We start from the raw sequence: 16,540 nt of genomic DNA, 5'->3' as shown, positions 1-16,540 counted from the left end.
TGCTGATTACTGGGAATTAGGAGATTTGGCCAAGCCTGTGTGTCATTCAGTTGTTGTGCCGGCGCAGCAGCAGAACAAATCAGTTACAATTCACTGAAATAAGAAGCAGAGGGGCAGAGAGAGAGTCTTTTCATTTATTCTATTCATCCTCTATTTCAAAAGAACTGTGTTGTAATGTGGCCGGGGGAGGTTGCAGGGCTCCGGTGAACCTGGCTCAACTTTGGCTGGACCGTAACACAGTGGGGATTGCGGAGGCAGCGGCTACGTCCCTGATGTCACGGGCTGGCTGGTAGATGTCCCGACTGCACCTCAGTTGCGCCCGCGGCTCCGTAAATTGCCTTAAATAAGTCGCGCTGTGCGCATCATCGACTCCACCGTTCACCCTGCCACTGATCCAAAAAATAGAGCCCCGAGACCGCTTTGAAAGATTGTGACGACGCACATTTTACATTTCCCGTCTCCTTCTCTTTCTCTCCCTCTCTGTCTCCCTGTCCTCTTGTCTCCCTTTCCGTCCGGCCTCAGGGCCTGGTGGGAGAGAAATACGGCAGCATCCGAGTGCCGGGGGAGGTGGAGTCAGCAGAGTTTGAGATGATCTTGGATGCAGCTGTGGAGGCGGGGCTGGACACACACATCTTGGAAGAGTGGTACTGCAGGGATGAAAACTCTGTGCCACCCGCATACTACCTCAAACCCAAAGCCCAAATGCTCAAGAACTACCAGAACTCTGTAAGTTAATTTGGCTCGTCGAATAATCTACCCCGTGGTGAATATAATTAGCTTTGCTTGATGTGCAGAAAAGAACGGCGACTTTTTTTTTTCGAGTCTGTAAGCAGGTGTTTCCTCTAAAATTTCGGTGTACTTGCAAATGACCGCCTAAAAGTCACCGAAGGACAATGTAGTCAGCACAGTTAATTGTAAATAAAAAACTTGAATAAAAAAAAAAAAAGTTTGGCTTTGTTCTGGGTAAGCTGAAAACCAGATATATGGTTCTGCATCTGATCTAGCCTCAGGTACAGCAGGTACATTTCCTTATTCATGTGGCTGGACTGGCACCGAAAATCCTCTTACGCTTCCCTCTTATGCTCATGTCTCCCTACGTCTTTTGTACGGTGCAGTTATTTCAGTAAAAGTATCTGTTGCTTTACACAAAGAAGCTCAACCATTGTCCTGCTACTACGTAGATAACTAGCAGGAGCTGAATTAAAAAAGAGCAGCAGAAGAGAAACCCAGATAGGGAACAGAGCAACCCTAACCCTAACCCTAGGCCTTGACATGAAATACCACTGGACAGACTCAAGTGAAAAGGAGATGAATCAGGCATCTGTTGAGCTATCAGCTGATGTGGTTTGGCTTAAAGATTAACAATCAGCTCATGTAGTCGAACTTCCGAGCTGAGCTCGACCTTCCTGAACCAACGCTCCATTTCTTGAGTTTTAAAGTGTAAGCTAGTGTTCCTCGCATGAATATTCTCTTTGTCACATTCCCGCACGCGACTTGCATGAGTGACAGCATCCCTGAGAGCCCTCGTTCCGAACTGTAAAGTCAGGCTGCCCTCTCCCTGCCACCCCCTCTGTCCCGCTCAGATGGAGTCAAGCAGCGCAGCCAAGACCAAGAACGACAAGGCCTGGAGGAATGTGTCGGAGGAGATCAAGAGGATCTTCCGAACGGCCGTGCTGCAGCTGCAAGAGAAGGGGACCATGAAGAGCGCCCAGGCCAAGAAATTCCTTTGCTCTGGTTAGTTTCAGGTTTACTTCTTCTTCCCTTTTCATCTTTACGTGTCATGTATTTTGATGGCTTCTTTTTCAGGGAGGGGCGTATCTGGCTGACGGCTGGACTGCAGCTCGCTTGTACAGTAGACGTCCTGCTTTCCCTTTGGTTCTTGAATATGATGGGTGGGGGGGGGATCGCACATTTGTAATGAGCGATGCTGCTTTGTCGACCTTCACCTTGTAACTACAGTGATAACTTGTGATGAGGTGCTATCAGGACCTGTCAGCTCCATCTCTGCAGATGACAGTGATTGATCGATCACATGGTAGCTTCGCCACACAGTTGCTGAACCAAGCGACGATGTCAGGAAAGGGCTGAAAACTCCGTTTAACACAACTTCTTCTGCTTTTGCTCATTTGTTTTTATGCAATTTAAAGGATTGTTACCCTAATTACTGACTGATTGTTTCTGCGTGTTGTGGTGGCCTTTACGGAAGCCGTCTCTTGGAACCTTACTTTAACCTAGGTAACAGTCTACCATGTGAGTTAAACTACACAGGAGATGATGGCAGTGTTTCAGTCAGTGGTCTCTTTTTAAGGGAAGCCAGTGATTCAGTAGTGCTGGCTTGTGTGATTGTATCAGCAAAAATTACAAAGTTGATTTATTATTTTTCTTTTCTCGTTTCAGCCTTGGAGGACGAGTTAGACTTTGCCCTTGGGAAACAAACGCCTGCCTTTCTCAGGAAATGTGTCTGCTACATACGCAAGATCTCCAACTTCGACCGCTTCGCCAAGCTCCCCGACATGGCCCGCTACATGGACATCGTGGTCAGCGCCGATCGCGTCATGCGCAACCAGGAAGCCTACGAGCGCCTCCTGAAGGTCCGCGACGAATTCATCCCCACGGTGGTGGCCGCCTCCAACCTCCGCGTCTATTCCTCCGTCACCCACTGCGACATGAAGCTGGGCTACTCCCAAGAAGTCGAGAGCCACTACGTCGAGGGTCTGTGCAAGCAGTTCTACGAGGACATGGTGGACATCATCCAGGCCACGGTCCAGCAGAACTTTGACACGGAGACCGACCCTATGTACGACGAGATCCTGCAGCACCTGTCCCTGTGCAAAAGCTACGCAGCCCTCTACGAGTACAAGACCGAGTCTCTGGATTACGTTCAAGAGTATATCATGCCGTCTAAGGGGAGCAGGATGAGCCCTCTTGTAGTGTATGGAGGACCCTGCACTGGAAAGACGCTGTTGCTGTCTGAGGTGGCCAAACAGGTGAGAAGATAAAAGGCTGGGCCGTCGTTTCCCTCATTGTGTGTCATCCTCCTTCCTCTTAGTCTCCCGCTTCGGCTCTCGTAGAGGGCCTGATCCGAGCATGTGTCCATCTTTGTGCAACAGCGCATGAGGGGGCGTACAACTGTTCATCTCGTCTCATCAGACACTTGCTTGACCATCTGTGTGTCTGCCAGGAGACAGTCCACCGCCGCGTGCGCCTCCCTGATTTCCTGCGAATCAGTGCGAGCATGTGTGTTTACATGTCAGTCCACATTTATGTAAAACCGTGCGTTGGTCTACTTTTTAAAGGCAGGCGGCGATATGAGGAAAGTTCGCTCGCATGCACTTCCTTAGGGATGCTCAGGTGTGCGTATGTTTTACATTTGTGCACATGTCCCGTACACTCTGCTCAGTTTCCGGCTTCGTGCGTGCCATCTGGCTGCCCGGCTACGTTAGGATCACAGCGTAGTCAAGATAACACCCACACATCTACCCCTCCTGTTCGACCTTTGTAATAAATGCCACATTAATCGTAAGAAGCGTTCATTCAGGCATACTGTCCAACGTCAGCAGAGCAGCAGAACAATGATCAAATCCTAGACTTTATGGGAATTAAAAACTAGAAAATGAAATCCAGGGCAGTGACACACCAAGCTGGCATTTGTTTTCCATTGTTGGGCCTAGTTTTTGTGTTGTGTGCACTGTTGCTAGTTTGGTATTTCCGTACCCTTAAATGAAGTACAAGACAAGGGGTTGCAAATAATAAAACTTAATGCTCGCTCACGCACACTCATTGAGCCCGAGGACCACTAAAGAGAGCTGAAGATGATAGGCAGAAGACGTAAGAACAGAGAAGGGGAAAGAAAAATGCGATATTCCTAATAGAAAGTCTAGATTGAAAATTACTTCCCTGAATAACAATTTCCACAGTCATTTTAAGCGCTGCAGCCACAAATCAGCAGCACTGCTTCAGTGCAATAGGAGCATGTGTGTGTTTCCATTAGGCTTGCTTTCTGGGAGCTTCTCCTGATTTTCATGCTGTAACATTTTCAAACATTCTTGTTCTTTCATGTTTCCAAAGCGTCCTTGCAACATTTCGACAGTCGCGCTTTTTCCTCAAGTAAAAATTATCTTTTTTGAAGATTTTTTTTTTTCAAAAATCTCATGTGTCAGTCTTATTTTTTCCAAATTAACTTGTCATAGAAACGGTCTGTCATGGTTTTAAAAAGCACAGATATACAGACTGACGCAAACTGCAGGTTGGACTGCCTGGTTTACCATGTAGGAGCTGTTCACCTCATTCTTTAAAGGGTGGAGAAGGATTTTCTGCAATAGTGTATAAACATTTTTATCTTGAAGTCTCATTTTTTTCTCCTGTGGGTAAATCTCCAGCCATTCAGTACTTACAGCAAGTTAAAACAAAAAAATGACAGTTTGCCGTCTTTTGTGGCCCCTGTGTTTGAAGGAGAAAGGAACATTATTAGATTAAAGCCGGGCTAAATGAGTTGCTGAATAAAGCATTGTGGGACCACTGCGCTGCTACCGATGTCCACTGGGTGCGATCACACTTGCCCTGTTTGCTTTGATTCATCTGAACCCCGGAGCATTTCTTTCTTCTTTTTTTGAGCTGTAGTTTGTTTGTAGTGAGACATAAAATATGTCTGCGCTAATTCGTTTCTGACTAATCTCTCTTCATTTAATCACCACGAGATATAACCTTGATCTATTAATCATGTCCGCAATGTGACGAAGAACAGCCTGGTCATTTGAAGATAGTGGCAAGCTAGAGCACAGGAGCTCACACTCTTTTAGAAGCTGGATAAAAGTGAGGACATGGCAGAAACTCACACCTTCTGGATATATACTTTGCGTTTGATTTATAATTCATTGTTAAGGCAGTCCACTGAGAAGAAAAGGATCCAGGTTAAAATAAGAAAAAAAGAAAAAACAAAGGTTCCTGTTGGCACTAATGCCTCATGTCTTCTTAGTTCACCACGTTAAACTAGCAGCCTTAGGACCTCAATACGGCTTTGTGATGATAACACAAGGTTAGCATGCGGTGTGTGAGGACATGAAACAGACTTTCATCATTAGCCAAACTGTACACAACTACAGAGTAATAGTTACAGAACAAGTGTTTATGATGGTGGATTAAACCAGCTGTTAGAAACTCTGTAATACTATTATCTAAAGCCGTGTGTAATTGGTTCCTAACAGTTCAACGGCCGCTCTGGCACAGTTACAGAATATTGCCATTCAGAAAAGAGCCTTAAGAGACTATGGATTTTGGGCCTGTGATAATGGCTGGCATTTACTGTGCGTGAGAATCAGGTTAATTAAAGTTATGTAGACCTCCATTTGTGGCTTATTGTAATAGGCAGAACTATGTTCGTGAAGGCAATTTAAAATCTTAAGTAGTATGACAAAAAGAAGATTCATAATTTTGGCCCAGTTTTTACACATTCGACTCCTGCTGTCATTCCTTAAGCTCAGACAGAACCACGCTGAGTGTAAAACACATCAGAAATTGTAAATACTCTACAGACAGATTCTGTGTCGCTCTCTGTTTTCTCTCTTGACACACTCAAAGCTAAATGTGGAGTAGGCGTCATCGTCGTTGCCCTGAAAGTGTCAAATAGCGTCGTAATGCCTCCTGAAATCGCAGCTGTAGCATTTAATGAATTCATGAATGAAATTATGAGATCAGTGAAGCTTCGAAATTAGAGTAGTTCCCATTCACGGAGTGTGTCTTCGGCTGGATGGAAATTTGTGTATTCATGAACCTTTGAGAATATTAAAACTTAACATTGCTGGGTTTTATTCATATTTCTATTTCTAGTAAAAGTTAAATTTAATGCAGCACAGCAGATATTATCATGAGATGAAAAATCTATTCAAACCCCTCTCCCTTGCTGTTCTATTGAGCCGTGCTTCTTACTAGAATAACAAAAAAAATGGCGCCTGCCCTACTTTCATTATTTCCATCATTTGACTGACCGGAAGAATACCAAGTATTTTTTACACACAATGAAAATACATGTTTTCAAATCTTGAGATGATGCCACTATGTAATAATCATAATAATAATACATGCATGTACATATTTAGAGGTCCTTCTGCTAAATAGTATTTCTCAGTGTATGGTAACAGTCACCTCTCAATGCTGTCTTTCAGGCCTACACGTGGCTGACGAAAGAGATGGGCCCTGAAACCGACCCAGTGGTCATTGTTCGTTATGTTGGCTCCAGCCAGCTCTCCATAGACCTACGAACACTCCTCCAGAGCATCTGTGAACAGATTGCAATAAACTACCGCTGCCTGATTCACTTTTTGCCTAACAAGATTCAGGAGATGAGGGAGCTCCTGATCAACCTCCTAGGGGAATCCTCTTTCAACCGGCCTTTGGTCATCGTCTTGGATGCCCTGGAGCAGCTTTCGGATGCCGACGAAGCCCGAAAGCTGTGGTGGCTCCCCATACATCTGCCTCGGACAGTTCGCATTGTAGTATCAACTTTGCCCAACAAACATGGCATTCTGCAGAAGCTCCGCCACACCATCCACGATGAGGGGTATTATGTGGAATTAATTCAGAGGGATCGCAAGGTCTGCAGTCAAACCTTAAAACAACAGTTGCTGGGGGTGAAGAGAAAGGTCACCTCGGGCCAACAAATCTATGTCAACGAGGCGCTTGCCAAGTGCACATTGCCCATGTTTGTCAACCTCATCTACAGAGAAGTTGTCCACTGGAGGTCTCATAAGGATGTTGATGATAAGTCCCTCTGCTCCACAGTGCATGAAAGCATAGAGCAACTGTTCTACTCTGTGGAAAACAAATTGGGCCAAAGATTTGTCTTTAGAGCATTGGGATATATCACCATGGCCAAGGCTGGGCTCACTGAAGTTGAACTAGAAGACATCCTATCTCTTGATAACATAGTTCTTGGTGATGTCATTGTGGCAACTTACCTCAAAAACCCACTGAGGATCTCTTATGACTTGGTTGCAAAGCTCAGAGAGGAGCTGGAGGGTTATTTGGTTGAACGTCAGGTGCGAAATGTCACCTTGATGGTCTGGGCCAACAGGCACCTGCATCTCATTGCCCAGAAGCTCTATCTTAGCAATGAGGAGGATGTTCATCAGATGCACAGCCTCTTAGCTGAGTACTTCCTGGGGGCATGGTCTGGAGGCCGAAAGAAAATCTTTACTTACGATAACAACCATTTCACTTCCCTGAACATTTCTCATCACAAAAACCCTCACCATCAGCAGTCGCATGAAAAAACTTCTTCTGATAAATACTCTTACGACAGACAGACACCGGAACAGCCTTGGGTGTTTCAGTGCAACCTTTTGGAGCCAGACATCTTCTTTGTCAATCACAGAAAGATGACAGAGCTGGTGTACCATCTTTCCAGGAGTGGCCGCACTGATGACCTCATGTTTGGAGTCATCATGAACTTTAGCTGGCTCTACACAATGATCAAGATTGGCCAGTTTGACAAGGCTTTAACAGACATTGACCTGGCTTACAGCTACACCCAAGAAAAAGAGCTGAAGTTTTTGGCCACCACTCTCCGTAGCATCAAGTTAAAAGTGTTGAAGAACCCAGCATCATTGTCTGCAGAACTGCAACAAAGACTTTTACCAGTTGTCACCTCTCTCCCTAAGCTCCGACACCTTCTTCTGGAGTGTGACAAGGATGGCCCAAAGTACTGCTCTATTGTGCCTCTCCACTCCTCTATGGACGTCACTTACAGTCCAGAAAGGCTTCCTCTGTGCTCCAGCTACATGCAGATTGTGGAGATCCTGCCCACTCTAGCCCCAAATATAGTCCTTGTAGCATTGGAAGATGGGTCTGTCAGCACCTGGGATGTAGAAAGCAGACAACTTCTACGACAGATCGACACAGCCAGATCTGTTGTGCTGGGAATTAGGCTAACGTCTGATGAGAAGTATCTAGTTGTGGCCACAACCAAAAATACACTGCTCATCTACGATAATCACAAGTCCTGCCTTTTATCGGAGGTTGAAATCAAGGGGTCCAAGCATGGTGGTGTCACTGGTGGGGTTGCTTTCATCAATGGCTTTACTTTGTCTACCCATCATGCTTTAGCTTGGCTTGAGGCGAGTAAAGACGTCAACGTCATTGACCTACTCTACGGCTGGCCTCTCTACCAGTTCCATTGCTGGTATGAGGTTACTTGTGTCCAGTGCTCGCCCGATGGGATGTATGCCTTCTGTGGTCAGTACCTCAACACTGCATCCATCTTTCATCTGGGAAATGGAGACAAGTTGGCCACTGTGACTTCTGAGTTTTCTGGGGGGTTTGTTAAATCCATCCTTGTGCTTGATACACTTCACCAAATGGTAATGGTTGATAATGAAGGCAGTTTGTCAGTGTGGAACACCAAAGAGGTCACTAACCCGAAGTTGATGGAGGATTATGATTGTAGAGGGGATGACAGTGAAGTAGTGGGCATTGAGTTATCTGAAGACCAACGTTCCATTCTCATTTGCAAGGCGAGGAGCATTGAGGTTCTGGACACAAAAGTATGGAAAATGGTAGAGAAGTTCAAAGCCAAACGTACCGAACGCTTTGTCGCTGCTGTTCTCTCCAAGAATGGACAAAGCATTGTGGCATCCATGGAGAACACCTCCTCCATTTTTGTCTGGAGGAGAGACAGTGGACAGTGCATGGCTAGCCTGATTGAGATCTCAGGGGCTATTGTTAAACTCATCAAATCAGTCCATCACAACCTGCTGCTGTCTGTTGCCAGCAGTGGAGTTCTGTCAGTTTGGGACATTGATATTATCACCGCCATGTCCAACATCGACAAAACAGGAAAGAAGATTCAGACCTTGCAGCTGTCCGGCAGAGAGGACTATGTGTTTACCATGGATGGCTCAGAAGCTGTCCATAAATGGAACTTTAGCACTGGCTTTATTGAGACAGTCTTCAAGCACGAGGGCATGGTGGAGAACTGTGTCCTAACCTCCTCAGGGGACCTCATGGTGACTTCAGACGACAAGTCCAGTCAGTACATCTGGCAAACCACCACTGGAGAAAACATATTCCGCATCAATGGACAGAGAATATCACAGCTGCTAATCACCCACAACGATCAATTTGTTGTGTCCCTCTGTGAGCAGAATGCATCCAGAGTCTGGAGGCTTGCCACTGGACACAAAGTCTGCAACATCTTAGTCACTCTCCAGAATGCACTGATCACCACAGCGAACACTTTCCTGGTGGGAACGTCCAAAAATAAGCTCCTGGCTGTCAGCCTGTGGTCAGGCAGCGTATCAAAGAAGTTTGTTTGTGATGACGGTATTACCATCGTCAACTTCAAACTCATTCCCGACTGCCCTGACTGTGTGGTCTTCATCACATCAACAGAGACGGTCTTCATCTGGAGTGTGGCAGATGAGTCGGTGTGTAGGCGAGTCCAGTTGCCAACCAACTTCCTCAAAAATTTAGAGGACTTCCAGATTTCACCCAATGGGAAATTAGGAATTGTCTCCAAAGGTGATGAGAATATTAATGTCTTGGATCTTCACAGTGGGAAGCTAAGGCTTGTCCATGCTGCAGGTATAATCTGGCGTCAGAAGTTATCAAGAGACGGTCGTTATCTTGTATACGTCTGTTTCCGGAACTGTGACGAAGATGATGAAGCCGGTGTTGTGTCCAATCTGATCGTGATGCGCCTCGCTGATGGTAAAAGCATTGGCACATGCTCTCTCTACAAAACCCCTACCTTCCTGTCTCTGTCTCAACGTGCACTAAACATCATCGTTGGCTTTGAGGATGGCAGCATTGGCACATACACAGTAGTGGACCGCGTGGATGCCGCCCTTAAGATAAAAATAGCGACCTCCAACAGCCGACAGATTGTCAACAATGCCTCGCAGAAGGTGCGGCCCAAATGCGGCAACCATTCCTTTAAGACCATTGCCGACTGCACGTGGAGGGAATCAACGGAGGTCTTCTCAAGGGACAGCCCCATCAATGTGTCGGACTCTGGAGAAGGTGAGTCGACAACGCCTACAAAAAAGACTGAGCTGCTGCAGTAAGAGGTGAAGAACAAATGAGCAGGAGGAGGGTGGAGGCAGGTGACAATGCTTAGAATCTCTGGGGTTGCAGTTGATTCTTGTTTACAGCCACGTGATTCAGCTGCAGATGTCAGCCCTCTGGGTAGTTAATGGGCCGATCATTTAAACGCTGCACTCAAATTATGTATTACTTACTTCCAACTTATGATACGCTTTATGTTTGTTTTACACATGAAGACTGTTAGAAACATACCGTTTTTGAAAAGAAGACAAATGTAAATTCTGTGAAGTATTAGTTTGCCATTATGTGTCCTTTTGCATTTGAAGAACAAACTTATTCAAATGTCCTGGTCAAACATTTTCAAAGCCATTCCAATGATCTTAGCCACTTTCATTGTACACTCTCTATAATTTACATTGTGCACATTAAGCCATAATGTTGTTCTTAAAAGAGTTTATTTACGTTTGTATTACCATCAGGCGGTACTGTACAAAAAGGAAGAACTATGAACATGTGTACATATCTCTTTTTGGCTGCTGCAATTTGTGCAACTCCTTAAAAATGTTATGTTGTGCTTAATGCAATCAAAGTGAGTGCCTGGAATTTAAAATGTTCTTTATGTGCAGAAGATTTATGAAAATGCAGGGAATTTGTAAACACAGTATTCGCACCGTTACACAATACTTGCATTGACGTGAAATCTAAACGATCAGTGAAGTGAAATCCAGTCAACAACGCGAGAGGTCGACAACGTTGCTCTTTGTAATGACAGTTGGAGAAATTTCTGGGAACAATTCACATAAATTTGATGCGGATTTACCTGCAGTTCCATCGATTTGTGTGGCCGTTCGTTCTAAGGGAAACACCACTATTGAGCATACAGTGTAGCATAGCACCATACACATTCACGCCTTAACTAGTGTTCTTGCTTTAGGTTTAGTGGAGTTTGTTCAAATGTTCCAGTATAAAAAGGACAAAAAGGCGATTAGCCCAACGTTTCGCTGAAACACGTGAATATATTTAGACGTTTAGACAGTAGGTGGAAGCACTTTATGAGTGGTTTGTGAGAAATTATTAGATTTATTCATATGAAACATTGTATATGTAGTTTAAAGTGATCTAGATTTGTCTTAAAAAAGGTATTTGATCTGCCTACTGAAACACACAGGGGTACTTGAAGGCCACAGAAGACTCACTTGAAACACCACAGTCGCTTTCTAAATGCCTGGTAGTAATGAAAATAATAACAAGAGAAAAAAAAGAAAATGCTGTCATTTTAACAACTGGCTTCTGAGATTAAAGTTTAGCAGTTCGGAGGTTTGTAAAAATAAATAAGGGTCAAAAGGTTTTCAATGAAATGAGGTTCGGAAAAACATTTTATTCTTCAAAATTTTATGTTAGACCCTTCAGATTGTCAAAATATGCGTAGAAATACAGTTGCAGAAAAAACATTCAGCATAGATTAAACTGATTTTTAATTCAACAAAGTACAGGCCAAAGGAGCAATTTAAATGTTGTTGTTTTGTGACATTTATTTGCACTTTCTAAATCTGTTTGGAATTATTATTTGTTTTTGTCCCAGATTTTACCAAAAGCTTTCAAAGTTCTTCCTGAACACTATTTCATAAGCTCTTTTTGACCTTTATTTGGGCTCATGAATCAGAATTTGTTAAACATCCTGACAGCCTGAAGTTAAAGATACGCTGACAATCTAAAAAACATGCAAACAACAACAACAGAAATCTATGAAGTTGAATCTTGCAGGTAAAGCATGTTTGTCAAATCCCAAATTTTTATTTGCAGTCAGCAGTTTTGATGAATCCAATAATATGCCAGGCATGAAAAAAAAAAAAAACACTTTCACTTGACATATACTTTTTAAGGGCTATTCCATCTTATCATTTATTTACTGGTTCTGAACTTTTGAAATAAAGGCCCTTGGATAATTTCGGGTAGCAGCACGGAGCTTTAAAATACTTTAATTCCCCTTCAACTCATGTGTTTCTAAATTGAAAGTAAATTTTAAAAAAAAGGAAAAAAAAAGGTATTTTATCATGTAATTGCCAAAGTCCCAATTATGGTTTTGTTTCGTTGACCGTCTCATTTGTTTTTTGAGGCTTGTACTGTAATTATATTGTTACCAAACTGTTTCAGTGTTGGACTGTGATTATGATAGAGAAAAACGTGCTATCTTTGCTAAAAAGTTTAAAAAAGTATAAAATATATTGGAATGCCAGTTTAAGAGTATATTTGAATGTGTCCATATGGAAGCCAGTCAATGGTATTATTGTATGTTAAGTAACTTGAATGACTTTTAATAACTTACATGTTTGCAACTCATAGTTGACATACTGGTAATGAATGTTTCTATGGTATTCTTTGTATCGTCAGGACTGACTTACCTGTTTAGAGATTTATATTTTCATAAATGTTGTACTTACATTTTGTTACAGAGTTGTTTAACTGGGATACAAACAGAAAAGAAACTTATGTCTGAAGCAATATGAAACTGGTGTGTATGCATTGTTTGTATGAAACATTTTAATGTAATAAAATGGTTCACTTTTTGCCTCCACTTTTGCCTCCGGCTTTTAATCGGTGGTTGCTACGAGACATTGTAGTCGTGTTTGTGATTTTAGAAAGTGTTTAGTTTGCAAAGAGAGACGTGAATGAACTCTAGTCTGTCAACCCCGTCCTGAAGTACTGGTAGCTGTAAGTTGACGAACAGGAGTTGTTTAACGGGTCATTCATGAAGGGACAGAAAACACTCGTAACACAAACACACACACACACACACACACACACACACACCAATAGAACAGTTTGATAGACTGGTAATTGCTCTTCTGCTCTTGACGCTGAATGCCTGACAGGCGTGGTGAATATTTCTCCAACGCTGCCTGACATTGTCATTATAATTAGGCGATGCATTTGCAGCAGTGCACCTGTACATGCACAGTCAAGTGTGCCAAACAAGCACACACGCGCACACACACTTCCTGACACGCACAAACTTGCAAGGTAAACACATCCCGGATCAAGCTGTGATTGGCCAATAAAATCCTGTTGCTTCGGGCTACCATTTTAATTTCCCAGTGGTGTCACTCTAAGCCAATCTGTGTGTAAGTGTGTCCCGTCTCCACGGCAACATCCGGTCCGCAGCAGTCGCGGGCTTGGCCACGCCTCTCATTGTAATGACGGTGAGCTCATGTCTGTTGGCTATTGGGGCCGCTTCCAGTCCTTAGGACAACAAGGGCTTGACTATCGCTAGCACATTCCACCTGCAGCGCCACACGGGCGTGTAATTGCGCCTCTTGTTTGTGGAGCAGGAGGTCTCCACAGGTCACACAATGTGTTTGTGTGTCCTACAGTATGTACAGCATGACAATGCCTCTTATTTACCCAGCCCTAAAATAGCCACTTCATTGTAAGCTGCATTTATTCTATAAGCCAGAGCCATCCTTTTGTCATCCTTGTGTTTTTTCAACCTGCAATGGGGAAGCCTATGACTCACCCATGATTCTCTCCCTCCTTCCCTCCCCCTCTTCTAGATAAGCCAGCCACAAATAAACTCTTTAACCTTACTGGCAGCTGAAATTTAACTAAACCTGGCACAGCGTATGGTTTAAGACAAATCCAGTTTTCTCGACTAACTTAAAAGCTTTCTGCAAATGTGGTGCATTCAAATTCACACCAGTTATTTGGAAAATTGTGAGGTGGTTTCTGATGAACCCCATCAATGAAACACAACAGATAAACCCATCACTCATTTTAATGCTATCTTGTATTGTTTCCCTTCACACTCTAGTTAGAAAAAGATAACAAGCCCTGACCTAATTCCTCTGAAGCGTGCAGGGAGGAGGCACGCTGATGCGTCTCTTCTCCGAGTCTTTTGCTCTGTTTTGATCTAAGGTGAATGGTTGGAAATGAGAACTGTTAGAGGACCTGTTTGCTTGTGATTGGTTAAAAAAGATTAAAGCGGCTTCGCCATTGGGAAGGAGGAAATGAGGAAATGAAATATGGTGATGACAAATGAGAATTCCCAAAACAAAACCTCCTACACACAAGGATAAATGATTACAAGGAATTCAAGAGAATATAAAAAAAAATTTCCACGTACACTGATGCCAATCACTGAAATGCATCTGACTCACCACAGACCAAAGTCCATGTACATTTCTGGTGATTGACACGTCATCGAAACAACAACAATGAAGGCATTCAACAATGTTTGACATCGTGTCAAAATGATTGCCTTTGATATGAATAGCTCTCTAAAACTAATGAAGTGAAAAATACCTTTAGTAAGTGTAGTTGTTTTAAGTCCAACGCTGATTGTTGACCTTGGAAACACAAGTTGAGAAAACAATCTAACCACAAAGTAGATTTAGTAGAGAGCAGCCACTAAATGAGGTGGAATAGTGTCTAATTTTACCTCCATTTAAGTCTCACAAAAGAACACTAAAATGGGTGAACCTCAGTTTGTTTTATTGTCCAATGAACAAACGAAATCTCATGGCAAACCTAGGGGACAAAATATGTTGAAAAAGTAGAAAAACAAAAGCCAATTGATATGGCAAGAGTGGAGGTGAACGGTGTCTTTTTGCAATAAATAAATAAACGAAAGTTGCCTACAAATGTATCTCATATAGCTTGTGGTTGCAACACAGGAAGATGACTAAACTAAATGTTTGGCATTAAAGGGGTAACGTCATGATAACACCTTTGCTAGGCAACTCCTGAAGTCTTGTAGCCAATGAGGCTAACAGTTTAGCAAACTAACGTACAGATACAGAGAGAAAGATACTATATACATTAAAATACACTCCATTACCTCACCATCTACTTCCACCATTTTCTGAAAACCTCAGCGGACACACCTCAAGTTGTGGAAATTTTTCACATATGCTGCGTTCACACATTGATCCACAAAAGCTAAAATATGGTTAGCATGGCCAACAAGACGACACAGTGGACTCATCTTGTAAAAAGGAAACACAACTCGCAACAATGCTTAGGTCAAGTTAGCACTGACAAACAAGATGAAGCTAGCTCTGCTCTGTCCCAAAGTGCTAATTTGACATATTGTTATGTTACAGGAAGTTATGAGCTGGACTCAGTTAACAGGTTCTCAAGTCTTTGAGAAGTTGTTTTTCTGACTTCACAAATGAAGAATATTCTCAGGCAATGACTTTATTGTGCTGTTTTTAAGTTAAAGTGAGCTAAGCTAAGCTAAGTTACAATAAGTTAAACCAAACCAATTTAAGCTAAGCTTCTCCCTGTCTAACGTTAAGGCATTTGAACACCGGTTAGCTTAGCTTGGCACAATAATTATATAAATGTGTAAAATGCTGGCCTGTTTAAAATTTTAAAAGTCAGCCTACGAGCAGTGCTAAGCTCACTGTTTTACATCAGTTTATGGAAGGCTTTATTCAAGGTAATTATTCTGTCATTTTCCAGCATTTAACCTAAATTAAGCTAACAGTCTGCCATAGGTTACAATAGCTTAAATATTATAAGCACATACAATACATAGAAGGGAAACACCCTCTCTGTCTAATGTTAAAAATACAAACTAACCACTCTAAAACTTACAAATTAACATTTTATGTCTCGTCTCTTAATTTAAACCAAAAGCCAAAGCTTAAAAGTAACAGGTATTGTCAATTTAACAATCTTTTCTTTACAAAAAATTCACATTTGCCAAACTATCATACGTATCTTATCCAAACTTGTAACAGCTCCTATTCCATTGGACAAAGTCTGAAGTGTTTGTTGTTGTTTTTTTAAATAAAAAAAAAAAAGAAAAGAAATAAAAAGTGAAGAGGCAGTGGAGTGAAGACAGATAGAAAGCATCGATGCAGCACCACTGGCCATATCTTTGAAAATGTCTTGGAGGGTACTATTTTGCACCAGATATGTGACACTGTTTTCATGTTTTCTGTCTTTGTCAGGATGTTAGATGTCATCCTGTCAACTGCAGACGGAGTGGAAAAATATCTCCACTGTAGTTTAAATGATATTCTCCCCAAAAGCACATACCACCACACATGGAAACCAGCTAAAATATATATGCACAATACACACAATTGTCTCACAGTTAAAGGGGGTGACAGCACACCTAACAGTTTGTAAGTTCTCCAAATGAATTTCAAACGCAGGATACGATTTCCTAATTCGAACCCCTCAAGGATGAATTTACTTTGCATCTGTAAACATTCAAACTGGTTTTTCAGCTTTGTGGTGTCCTCAGGGAGGTTTGTCTATCAAGTCACATGAAACAGTTCCGTGTGCGCACTGTAGAAAAAAATAATATATAAATAATTATACATTTATTAATGTCACATCCTCCACTGAGTGCCAGTTAAGTGGGATAATGAGTAACATATTGTTTTCTTGGTTCCTCATAATTTTCATTTTGATTTCTAACAATAGTGCTGGTTAAAATCACAATAAAGTACAACAGACACAGTTGTGTCACTCCCGTGGCAGAAATATACTT

General features: G+C 42.6%; 1 protein-coding gene across 5 annotated transcripts in view; it reads left to right on the top strand.

Moving 5' to 3' along the window:
* LOC125024441 (NACHT and WD repeat domain-containing protein 2) overlaps window positions 1-12,613 on the top strand; it is a 51,865-nt gene extending 39,252 nt beyond the window's left edge. For all 5 annotated transcript variants that reach the window (XM_047612251.1, XM_047612240.1, XM_047612227.1 and 2 more), the window contains exons 5-8: window positions 523-726; window positions 1,584-1,734; window positions 2,398-2,987; window positions 6,162-12,613. In XM_047612251.1, the coding sequence (XP_047468207.1) occupies window positions 523-726; window positions 1,584-1,734; window positions 2,398-2,987; window positions 6,162-10,058 (4,842 nt within the window). In that variant the 3' untranslated portion in view covers window positions 10,059-12,613. The remainder of the gene's footprint in view (window positions 1-522; window positions 727-1,583; window positions 1,735-2,397; window positions 2,988-6,161) is intronic.
* Window positions 12,614-16,540: the final 3,927 nt, after the last annotated feature.

The sequence above is a fragment of the Mugil cephalus genome, chromosome 1, assembly GCF_022458985.1.
Source record: "Mugil cephalus isolate CIBA_MC_2020 chromosome 1, CIBA_Mcephalus_1.1, whole genome shotgun sequence".
In the NCBI taxonomy this organism is placed as follows: Eukaryota; Metazoa; Chordata; class Actinopteri; order Mugiliformes; family Mugilidae; genus Mugil; species Mugil cephalus.
This window is presented reverse-complemented; position numbering and strand designations above follow the sequence as displayed.